Here is a 12,233-nt window from a genome sequence, read left to right as displayed (position 1 = left end):
GTTACTTTGGAGATGGTAAATGGAAGCTCTCCAGAAATTCCCTAATTGTTGCTAAAGGGAAGAAGATGGGTCTCTACATGTCACAAGCCAAGGTGATCAAAGGGGAGGTGAATGCAATTGAAGATTGCTCTACTGATCTATGGCATAAGCGGCTTGGACATTTGAGTGAGAAAGGCCTTGGCATCCTTGCCAAGAAGAACTACCTTCCATTGAAAGGTATGAACTTGAACACATGTACTCATTGTTTAGTTGGTAAACAACATAGAGTTGCATTTCAAAGATCACCTTTACATAGAAGGTCACATGTTCTTGATTTAGTTCATACTGATGTTTGCTCTATGATTGATAAGTCTCTTGGAGGTGCATTGTACTTTGTTAGTTTTATTGATGATCACTCCAGGAAGATTTGGGCCACTTGTTTGAAATCCAAAGATCAGGTGCTTGATGTCTTTAAGGATTTCCATGCCAGAGTTGAAAGAGAAACTGGTAGAAAGCTGAAATGTGTTCGAGCAGACAATGGTGGTGAATACAGAGGTCCTTTTGAGAAGTACTGCAGGGAACAGGGTATCAAGTTGGAGAAGACAGTTCCTAAGACTCCACAGCAGAATGGAGTGGCTGAGAGAATGAACAGAACCATTGTTGAAAGAATTAGATGTATGCTCTCTCATGCAAAGCTGCCTAAGTCCTTTTGGGGTGAGGCAATGAAGACTGCAGTTGCCATGATCAACCTTTCTCCATCAGTTCCTCTTGAGTTTGATGTTCCAGATAGAGTTTGGAAAGGAAAGGATGTTTCCTATGCACACTTGAGAGTGTTTGGATGCAGAGCATTTGTACATGTTCCAAGGGATGAAAGGTCCAAGCTTGACAGCAAGACAAAGCAGTGTATTTTCTTGGGATCTGAAGATGATGAGTTTGGCTATAGGTTGTGGGATCCAAAGGAGAAGAAAATTGTGAGAAGCAGAGATGTTATCTTCTTTGAAGATCAAACCATTGAAGACTTTGAACTGAAGGAGAAAACAGAGTCTACTACTTTTATTCCATCTAATTCAAATCCAAGACCTACTCCACAGTTACCTTTGATGTTTGCTAATCATGGGGGAGACTTGCAAAATGATGATAATGGTGGTTTTCTTGTTGAGCCATTAGTTGGTGATCATGAATCAACTAATGATGATATTGATGTTATTCCTGAACAGGTTATGCAGGAAGCTCCAGATGAGCCACAATTGAGGAGGTCAACCAGACCTCGCCAACCTTCCACCAAATATTCTCCTCATGAGTATGTGCTAGTTACTGATGGGGGAGAGCCAGAATGCTTTGATGAAGCCATGTCACATGAGAAGAAAAGTGAGTGGTTGCAAGCAATGCAAGAAGAGATGAAATCCTTGCATGAAAACCATACCTTTGAGTTAGTGAAGTTTCCTAAAGGTAAGAGAGCACTCAATAACAAATGGGTGTTCAGGTTGAAAATTGATGAACATTGCTCACAACCAAGGTACAAGGCAAGATTGGTTGTGAAAGGTTTCGGTCAGAAGAAGGGTATTGATTTTGAAGAAATCTTTTCACCAGTGGTCAAGATGTCTTCAATCCGAGTTGTGCTTGGCTTAGCTGCTAGTTTGAATCTTGAAGTTGAGCAACTTGATGTGAAAACTGCCTTTCTCCATAGTGATTTAGATGAAGAAATCTACATGGAGCAGCCTGAAGGGTTTGAAGCAAAAGGTAAAGAGCAATTAGTTTGCAAGTTGAAAAAGAGTCTATATGGGTTAAAGCAAGCTCCAAGACAATGGTATAAGAAGTTTGATTCTTTCATGGTGGATCATGGTTATGACAGGACCACTTCTGATCATTGTGTATTTATGAAAAGGTTTTCAGATGGAAACTTTATTATTCTCTTGTTGTATGTGGATGATATGTTGATTGTTGGCCATGATGCTAAGAAGATTCAGATGTTGAAGGAAGAGTTAAGCAAGTCTTTTGCAATGAAAGACTTAGGACCGGCAAAACAGATTCTTGGCATGAAGATCATACGTGACAGGAAGAAGGAGAAACTTTGGCTATCTCAGGAGAGATATGTTCAAAAGGTACTTGAGAGATTCAACATGAGCAACTCCAAACCGGTTTGTTCTCCACTTGCAAGCCACTTTAAACTAAGTTCTAAACAGTGTCCTTCAAATGATGAAGAAAGAGATGAGATGAAAAAGGTTCCTTATGCATCCGCAGTTGGTAGCTTGATGTATGCCATGGTTTGCACAAGGCCGGATATAGCTCATGCAGTTGGTGTGGTTAGTCGGTTCCTCTCCAATCCTGGTAAAGAACACTGGTCAGCAGTGAAATGGATACTCAGGTATCTCAAAGGTACTTCTAGTTTCAGCTTATGTTTTGGTAATGATAAACCTGTGTTGGATGGATACACAGATGCAGATATGACTGGTGATGTTGATTCTAGAAAGTCCACATCAGGATACTTGATGAAGTTTGCAGGGGGAGCTGTCTCATGGCAATCAAGGTTGCAAAAATGTGTTGCATTATCCACTACAGAGGCTGAATATATTGCTCTTACTGAAGGGGGCAAAGAGTTGTTATGGATGAAGAAGTTCTTACATGAACTTGGCCTAGTTCAAGAGAACTTTGTGTTGCACTGTGACAGTCAAAGTGCAATCCATCTCAGTAAGCATCCTACTTTTCACTCTCGATCAAAGCACATTGAGGTTAGATATCAATGGATTCGAGATGCTATGGAGATGAAGTCATTTGTTGTTGAGAAGATCCATACCGATAACAACGTGTCAGACATGATAACCAAACCTCTACCGAGAGAGAAGTTTGAGTTTTGCAGAAGGGAGGCAGGCTTGTCAGAGCCTCCTAAATTGAAGCTTACATGTTGATCGCCAGTATGGCGAATTCCTCACATGGTGCGTGAGGGGGAGATTTGTTGTGTGGTCCCGCACCATGTGATGGGGGGACCACCACATTAATTAAGGAGGCAGCTGGCTGCCTCTTTGGTTTAAATTAAAATGGTTCGGCTACTGTAGACGTAGTAGAGAGAAACAGAAGAGAGGAGAAGAAAACCGAGAGAAAGAAAAGAAGAAGAGGCAGCAGAGCAGCCTGCGTTCTTTCTTCGATTTCCAGTTCGTTCACCGTTGGATCGGGCTGAGATTTTGACAGCAGCTTCTAGACACATTCCTCTTCATTCTGGACGGTTGGATCGAAGATTGGTGGTGTGGAAGCTGGCCGTTTTGACAGAAAACGGGGCTGTCAGTATTGTGAGTTTTTCTCAAATAATTCTCCTTTAATCTTGTTGTAATCCGAGAATAAGTTATTCTTGATGATATATATGTTGTAGCCCTTAGTTGAATCTGAGGAAGAACAATTGTGAACCCATTATTTGTGATAGTGGAAGTTTTTAGGTGGACTCCGGTCCCGTGGTTTTTCCCGCATCGGGTTTTCCACGTAAAAATCTTGGTGTTGATTTGTGTGATTGTTGCATTATATTTGTTCATTGTTTGATTCTGTTTTTACTGCACAAAGAGGGAAAAAGGATTGGGACTTGTGAATTGTGAATTGTATTCCGCTGTATTGATCCGGTTAGTTGTCCCTAGTTTTCCCAACAGTAAATATAATTAATTTTATTTTATGATCTGTTTACTTAAAATAGTACATGGGTTCTATATATATAAATTGTTTCCTTATGTACCATATTCTGATCGATACAATATACAGAATTCTCAATTTAAGTAGCACGTACAGTTTCTATACATTTCAACCACCATACCAGCTTGGCCGCCATGCTCATACTCCTTCTGTCACTGCCACAATTACTGCCCAAGATCCATGGCCTACAAAGGCTGACCCAGAAGCTGCAGTGCCAGTGAGTAATGGACCACAGATAGCTAAAATTTTGTTTGCCTTCAATGCCAAGTGGCCTAGTCTCATATAATCTTCACTGTCTTTTGTCTTTATCACCTCTTCAAGATCTTCAATACACCCATTCTTTCCTTGTGTTTTCACCTGTTTTCTACCTAGGGATACATTTGATTTTGGCCACCATATAGCTGGCTCAGAGTTTTCAGGGAACTTTTCAGTCATGCTCCCTAACAAAGGGAGAGGTTAAGCCTTATCAAGAGCCAAAGTTTTCTCCATGGCATCCTTCACATCTAACTCCTTACGATCACGAAGAGCAAGTGTAGTTTGTATTTGGCTATAAAGCTGCTTGGACAATCTTGTGGCATTTATTTGCTCTTCTGCTGTGAAGGTTGGATTTTGTCCATGGTAAGTAACATTCCGGTAGCAGCAGAAAATAAAACAGTTGAAGATAACTTCAAAGCCATAACGGGATCTCCTGCTGCTACACCAGCCATGGTTGTAGCTGTTAGAGTAATCATTTCGATTGCTTCATATTGATGATCTGGTCTCGCGTTTCGTAACGGGATTATACTTGTGAACTCATCACTTAAATTCAGCTTAATATATTTGGAAAATATTTAATAAATCCTTTTAGATTCTGGCCAAAGTACCTTGAATAGAAAAAAAAAAGAGAAAAAATAATAATTTAATCACCATATCAATCCCGAATTTTTTTCATCTCAACAGAAAAACGCAGCTTGCCATCTTGTAATTCTTATGGTCTCAAATTCCAATTCCTTTTGCCACAATTGTAAGCAAGTAAAGGAATTATTTTTCCCTTGCAGCTTTGAATAGTGTCCATCAAATGTAATTCTTTACCAGTTCATCAGTCATTTTTTTTTGCCAAACATTAACTAGCAATGCCCGTACCTTAAAGAGAATCACAGCCATTAAAAGAACAAAAAAACTGCTATAGTGATATTTGAAAAGTCAAAAGGGTCAATAAGATTAAGACGTAAAGAATATTAAAGAAGGAAAAAACCATATTCTACAAACAAAAAAAATACCAAAATTTTATGATGATTAAACGTATTAATGTTATACTTTTAAGTTCATGCATGGAATCCTAAGATCCAAGCAAGATTAGAGTATGCATAAAAGACTGCTGATAATATATCCAAGAATAATCTTACAAAGTTACAATTTGAAACCAGCAAAAAAAAAATCTTATATACTTGGTACTTGGATATTGTTAGCAACAATGCCTTGTCCAAAAGAGACATTGATCCTAATTTGATGGCATCGCCCTTGAATACGGGTACAGCATCTTTACAATAGCCAATTGGAGATCTGATCAGTCTTATTGTTGATATATATGTGCAAATATTTCTACATTAATTATATTATGCAACATCACTATAATTATTTCCATATTTCAAGTTTTCTTACTTAAGCCTAAATATCCTCTCAGGAGGCCTCGTCTACTTCTAAGTTATGTCCTTACAAATTATCTCACATGTAGAAGTGATTTTATAAATGGCAGTCCATTTGATCTTATGATAAAAATGTCGAAAGGACTACGATTTTTGGAAATCTGAAGAATACTTTGATAAAAATGTCAAAGTTATTGGGTCTCAGGAGAGATTTCTTTTCAATCTTTGACCTTACAAATTATCTCACATGTAGAAGTGATCTCATATATGGCAGTCCATTTGATCTTATGATAAAAATGTAGAAGAGACTAAGATTTTTGGAAATCTGTGGGAAATCAGATTTTCTTGGTATAGTTCAACAAATGAATGGAAGCATTCGCAATTTCTGCAATATTTTATGTGCAATAGTAAGAATCTTGGACTTGCATACAAGTTTGAGGTTAGAGGCCTGAGAGAAGCCACTTTGTACAAGGAATTGGTCTTGAAAGTAATAAAACAAAGTGATTGGTTATGGACAAAAAAAAATTATACTTTCAAAATAGCTTGCTAGCAAACTCATCTATGCTTGTTCCATCAGCATGAGAAGAAGATGATTTTCTAGCAAGATCTCTAAGCTGTGACAAGCTTCTTCCAAGTTTCAATGCTACATTCATTTCAAACATTTCTCCTTCCCTTTTCTCCAAATCCCCTTCTTGAATTGTAGATTCAATTGTTTCTTCCAAAAGTGTAAAGAATCCAGCGCAGTTTCTATACATTTCAACCACCATACCAACTTGGCCACCATGCTCGAAGGTACTGACCGTGCTAGCTAATGCTCCTGCTGTCACTGCCACAATTGCTGCCCAAGATCCATGGCCTACAAAGGCAGACCCAGCAGCTGCAATGCCAGTGAGTAATGGACCTGAGATAGCTAAGATTTTGTTTACCTTCAATGCCAAGTTGCCAAGCCTCATATAATCTTCACTGTCTTTTTTCTTTATCACTTCAATCACCTCCCTCATCTCCTCTTCAAGATCTTCACTCCACCCATTTTTTCCTTGTGTAGTCACCTTTTTAGGCTGTTTCCTACCTTGGGTCTCATTTGATTTAGGCCACCACACAGCAGGCTCAAATTTTTCAGGGAACTTTTCAATCATGCTCCCTAACAAAGGAAGAGGGTAAGCTTTATCGAGAGCCAATGTTTTCTCCATGGCATCCTTCACATCTAACTCCGTAGGATCACGAAGAGCAAGAGTAGTTTGTATTTGTCTATAAAGTTGCTTGAACAATCTTGTGGCATTTCTTTGCTCTTCTGCAAGCTGTGAAGGCTGGATTTTGTTCATGATCAGTAACATTCCAGTAGCTGCAGAAAATAAAAGCGTTGATGATAACTTCAAAGCTAAAAGAGGAGCTCCTGCTGATACACCAGCCATGGTTGCAGCTGTAAGAATGATCATGTTAATTGAATCCAAAAGAAGTTTGTTCCAATTGTCACGTTGCTCCCCAACGTTTTTGTGCATCTCTACTCTATCTGCAACGGCTTCTAAGATGGCATAAAGCTTGACTGTTGCTCTAGTAGTTGCTGGTTCTTGATCAATATTTCTTGTGTTAGTGGCAGTATTCTTCTCTATTGGGATTGTACTTGTGAACCCATCTCTTAAATTCAGTTCCTCAACTACATTTAATGCATTTCTTGGAACTGAAATACGAATTCCTGGAAGCTTAGGTACAGAAATGGCAGCATTGATTCTTGTTGAACAACTACAAGAGAAAAGAAAGCTTGAAGCTTGTAAAGAGGCCATATTAATGTATATGGATTTTCCCTTTTCTTTTTTGAGAAAATGTATCGGCTTTCTAATTTCTTTGGCTTCTCTAATGTGTTTGTGATATGTAGGATGAGAATTCAGAGGTTGATGATGAAAATGGAGGGAGGCAGTGAAAGGTTTTTATAGTAATGAACATAACTGAAAAAGAAAAGGTCTTACGGGTTGAATTGACCGCTGCATGCATGACTTAGTTGACGAGGCATAATGGCTGCCGACCGGACCCATTCACCCTCTTGAAAACTGTGTCTACTTCAAAATTCACCTTTCAGCCTATATAGCTTTACTGGGTCTTAGGCGAGACATTGTAAAACTTGATCAACCTACGTTATTACCATTTAAATTGATCAATTCTGCTGTTATAATATATGTTTTCTCAATTTCTTGACATCATTGCTCATGCAAGATTCTTCTTGTCTATATATAACAAGTAGTGGAATGATATAATGATCTGATCAATTCTGCTTGTTTAGTGACATGACCTAGATAATATATATAATTGATTTGTTCAAAATAAATCTAAATAATATCATAACTCCTTATGTTGATAGATCAAAATTTATATATAAACTCCTAGGTAACCCGATATACCAGTATGAATAACTCCTTTCATATATTATATTCTTCGTTTCAAGTGGTTTTTAGGTCACAAACTTTTTCACATATTGTAGAATTAAGGACGCGGATCATCAACATAAGAACAATGCCTAAACTTGTAAAACAAGCCCAACCACAAATCCTCCCAGAGGAACTACAAAAGATGCTGAAATTCTCTATACAGACTATGTTGATGCAAGTCAGAACAGTTTGATTGATAATGGAGCTCCGCTATTATAAATTTATAGTTAATGACATGGGATGATAAAATTATTAAACTAGAATTAGTGTTTATAAGGATTTTCTCATAGAATTAGCATTAGATTAGTGGTATATATTTGATATATGCTAGAGAGTTTAAGAAAAAAGTTTGATTTTTCAAAAAAGTTTGATTTTTCTTTACCCTTAACCTCAATCAAATTTAAATATAAATATGAATTCTTGAATCTTGATAGTACTTTTATTCAGACAATATATTTTTAATAATAAAAAAAAAGACTTGATTTACTTAACTAATATTTGCATAATTATAAGAAAGATGGACACACGAAAGAAAAATAAATTCTTATATTTTTTTCATAAATTAAATGTGATTTGTTTTTAATTTTTCTTTATATTTATTTCCTTTTTAATGCTGTAATTATTGATAATTATAAATTTTCATAACTACCACCTGATTGCTAAACCAAATAAAAAAAAAGACTGTTTAATATTTTTTTGCGGTACGAATTAAATTTTTTTAATATTTATTCTCTAAAAATATAAAAGTAATATAAAAAAATCTTAATTCTTACAATCAAGATGCTCATAGTATAGTTTACAATCCGGTATTGCTTGACAGGTCAACTCAGGATCTGGTTAATCTAGAGCTGAAATGGGCCGGGTTATAAAAAAACAAGAGAAAGAAAAACCGGTATGATCCGGCGACCCGGTAAGACCCGGTTAAAACCCCGGTTGTAACCTGTTGATTTTTGTTCTTTTTACTAAAACGACGTCGTTTTGATTTTTTAAAAAAAAATTGACTCGGTCGACTGGTGACCCGGTTAAAACCTGAAACCCGGACTTGGACCGGGCCGGCCACATGATCGGGTCTAAAAACTATAGTTGATAGACAAATAGTTATAGTTATTATAATGAAATTAAATCGCAATAATTTGACATTTTCAAGTTATTGTACATAAAAAAATGGAGGGGTTAGCAAATCACCATCTTGACCAAGTAAACAATTTGCGATAAGGTTGCAGTTTATATTGTGAAGTAAATAGAATATTTCCATGTTGTAATGAAATATAGTCAAACGACTCAAACCCTTGGAGCTCATGTCACTATTGGCAGTCCTTTCTCAGCCAAGCATCAGACACTAACTGACACGTACTATAGCTCCTAACTCCCACTTGTCACTTTCTTATGTCTTTGTCTGATATTTTTTAGAGCGAGTCACTGGTCAAGTTAACGAGAGGAAGTTGGGTGAGAGTGATTAGTACAGAAGGTTGAGTCTTTCTTGCTCAATTTTACAGGCAAATGTAATATAAAAAATGGGGTCAGTAGCGAAGAGAGGACTGCAACAGTACTTGTTACAGCTTCAACAGCACCCCCTGAGAACTAAGGTATATATTTGATGTCAAATCTCTTTCTTTGTTATGTGTTTTTTTGTTTGTTTTGGATTTGTTTTTGATTGAGGAAGGAAGTGATTGAAGTTTGAATCTTTTCTAGTTTTTTCAAATTTTTTGGGCTTCATTTTTTATGGGGTATTTGATTGAGGGAAGAATGCGATAAAAGTTTCGATCTTTTCATTTTTTTGGGTTTTTTCTTAAGATGGGGAATTGAGGTCAACTACCCTCTTGATGATTGCAATTGTGTTATGAAAAATTGAGATCCACATTTGTAAATGAATGACCTTTTTGAATTTTTAATATGATCGGATTTTGTAAGAAACATTTGTGTAATGCAGGCAATTACAGCAGGGGTGTTATCAGCTGTCAGTGACATAGTAGCACAGAAACTCTCTGGCATACAGAAACTTCAAATTAAAAGGATTTTGCTCAAAGTGGTATAAGCTTCTTTCTCATTTCGTTACCTTCAATTGGTTTTCCAATGAACTGTGAGGGAGCAGTGTGAGTTTTATTGGTTTCAGTTTCTTTTTCCCTTTGATTTTTGTTGTAGAATACTGTAACTTCATTGATCCGAATCTTAGCAATTTATTTGTTAGGACTCAGGAGTGGGCCAAATTCTATTGATAGGAAATAATAGGAAAGCTGAGACTTTGGTGGAAGTTTGGATTATCAGTTCAATGAAGCCGACTTATTTCAGGGAATTGCACTTAGTTGTAGACTGGTATACTGTGATAGAGGATTCATAACTTTGCATTGGTTTGTAAATTGTTTCTTCTGTTTCGAAGTTGAATCATATTATTTCTGGAAAATGGGAGAGTATATTGCTTGGTGGATGTGTATCAAATAGTTAAGAACTGTTGCAAACATAGAAAGGAAATTGTGATTGAAAAACCACGAATCCATGGGGAGGGATGGGGAGTTTTGGTATTTGTTTCTCTACACTAATTTGCCTTTGTTCGCAATACCTGTACAAACATAAGCAAACTGTAGAGAAGCTGATGACCACTTCAAAACTAAATAAGATCAACCTCAAAATCTGCTCAGATTTACAATACTTGTGGAGTAGTGAGATTTTTATACCAAGGCATTACTCCTCCTTTGTCACTTGTGATCAGACACCTGTCTGATTTTTAACTGTAAAACAATGCTGCCATTTATTTCTTGCTACTTATGAACTTGTATCCTGTTGTTTAACTTTGATCACTACCTGCTAAATACCAAGAATTGCATCTAACAAGCATTTTGCACACCGAAATGATGAAATCTGCCTATATTTCATTCAATGAATCTGGTCTTTCAGTCTGGGTTTTCAGTTTCACTTGTAGTTGAATTGACCATAGCAAAGCAAAATAGTGATTCCCTGGTAGCATGCATAAACTAAAGCAAAGTTGGGTTTTTAAATACATTAAATAGTTGTGAATAGTCTGAGTTGTATGCATGTCAACTGCTGGTATGTTAATTCACATTTGCGTATCTACTGTTACATTTTTTCTTCTCTTTTTACAATCATCCACCCTAACGTGGCTAAATGCAGCTTTTTGGGTTTGGATATCTGGGACCATTCGGGCATTTCCTACATTTAATGCTGGAAAAAATGTTCAAGGGAAAGAAGGATACCGCAACAGTTGCCAAGAAGGTATACTACCTTTGTGGCTCTATTGTAAAATTCTGTACTCATAACTCTTCTATCGTGGATTGGTAACCTTCCTATCATATTACCAATACTGTTTTCAATTCATTCTACCTTAATTATGTTCTATATATTTCAGTAACCCTTAATGCTTACTAAATTAAATAACCATTCTAAAATGCTGAATCCAATTATTTCAGGTGGCTGTGGAGCAGTTGACAGCTTCTCCTTGGAACAACTTGGTTTTCATGATTTATTATGGGATGGTTATTGACGGTAATGTATCAGCTCATCTTAGACTCACAACTCCACAAAGCCGCAATCCTATCTGATTACCTTAGGGTTGGCTTTTCTAAGCTCTTATGTCCATAAAGTGTGGTATGGCACACTAAAAACTACATTGTTGAAGTTATAAGTCCAGATCCATGGAAAAGAATTTGTAGCAAAACAAAGGGATTAACATGGTTTCTTGCACTACTCAAGAATCATAATCCCAATGTAAGCTTTGTTCTGTTTTTCAATTCTAAGTAGTTATGCATGAATTTGTAAAGTCAAAGAACTGTCAAATTGTAAATGAAGTTAGCTCAGAAAGAAACATTCGCTGGCTTGGTTTAAAAAAAAACTCATACAGGCATGAGGAAACGATATATTGATTCAGTTGTTTGTTGCATAACAGACAAGAACATCATTGCTGCTTATCATCTAACTAGAAACATGAAATGCAGGAAGACCCTGGATGCAAGTGAAAACTAAACTAAAAAAGGAATACCCAGCAGTGCAGTTCACATCATGGACGGTATTGCTCTTTTCTCATTACAATCAATGCGATTTGTTACATTAAAAAAAATCCGCTCATTGTCATAAAACTTTGATAAATGAAAAAAACGCAGTTCTGGCCAGTCGTTGGGTGGGTAAATCACCAGTACGTGCCACTGCAGTTTCGTGTTATTTTCCACAGCCTTATCGCAGTAGGCTGGTATTTACTTCGTCTCCAACCTACTCTTCTCTACTTCAAATTTTCTTTATCAAATTTTACAGAAAATGAGATTGGATTCCTTTTCCTCCTTGATGTCATTTTCAGGGGAATATTTCTAAATCTCCGAGCAAAGTCAATGGCGTTGACCAAAGGTTAACAGAAGAACAGAAATCACCAAAGATGAATAATGCTTCCTGTTGCATGAACATATTATGTGGCTAGCACATTGTTTTGAGCAACCATAAACTCAGCAATATTAGGCCTTCAATTATTTGTGTAATGTGTGATGGATATTGATGAAATTTTTTTTGGGAAATGTTATCTCTTCTCTTTCTCACA

At 36.7% G+C, this 12,233-nt stretch overlaps 2 protein-coding genes across 2 annotated transcripts; one reads left to right on the top strand and one right to left on the bottom strand.

Annotated features, from left to right (window-relative positions):
• Positions 1-5,809: 5,809 nt before the first annotated feature.
• Positions 5,810-7,057, bottom strand: LOC18097355 (probable F-box protein At4g22030). The gene has a single exon (XM_006383828.3). The coding sequence runs from the start codon at positions 7,055-7,057 to the stop codon at positions 5,810-5,812; it is 1,248 nt and encodes a 415-aa protein (XP_006383890.1).
• Positions 7,058-8,971: 1,914 nt separating this feature from the next.
• Positions 8,972-12,233, top strand: LOC18097354 (peroxisomal membrane protein PMP22). Its single transcript, XM_006383827.3, has 7 exons — positions 8,972-9,282; positions 9,627-9,725; positions 10,823-10,924; positions 11,119-11,194; positions 11,644-11,714; positions 11,809-11,894; positions 12,000-12,233. The coding sequence occupies exons 1-7, from the start codon at positions 9,211-9,213 to the stop codon at positions 12,049-12,051; spliced, it is 558 nt and encodes a 185-aa protein (XP_006383889.3). The 5' UTR covers positions 8,972-9,210; the 3' UTR covers positions 12,052-12,233.

This window comes from Populus trichocarpa, chromosome 4 (assembly GCF_000002775.5).
Source record: "Populus trichocarpa isolate Nisqually-1 chromosome 4, P.trichocarpa_v4.1, whole genome shotgun sequence".
In the NCBI taxonomy this organism is placed as follows: Eukaryota; Viridiplantae; Streptophyta; class Magnoliopsida; order Malpighiales; family Salicaceae; genus Populus; species Populus trichocarpa.
This window is presented reverse-complemented; position numbering and strand designations above follow the sequence as displayed.

Excerpts from the sequence above, each read along its gene's own strand:
- LOC18097354 (XM_006383827.3), top strand. The coding sequence starts at position 9,211 with ATGGGGTCAGTAGCGAAGAGAGGACTGCAACAGTACTTGTTACAGCTT. Across the intron at positions 9,283-9,626 it reads AGCACCCCCTGAGAACTAAG|GCAATTACAGCAGGGGTGTT; the intron begins GTATATATTTGA and ends TGTGTAATGCAG. Across the intron at positions 11,195-11,643 it reads TTATGGGATGGTTATTGACG|GAAGACCCTGGATGCAAGTG; the intron begins GTAATGTATCAG and ends CATGAAATGCAG.
- LOC18097355 (XM_006383828.3), bottom strand. The coding sequence starts at position 7,057 with ATGGCCTCTTTACAAGCTTCAAGCTTTCTTTTCTCTTGTAGTTGTTCA.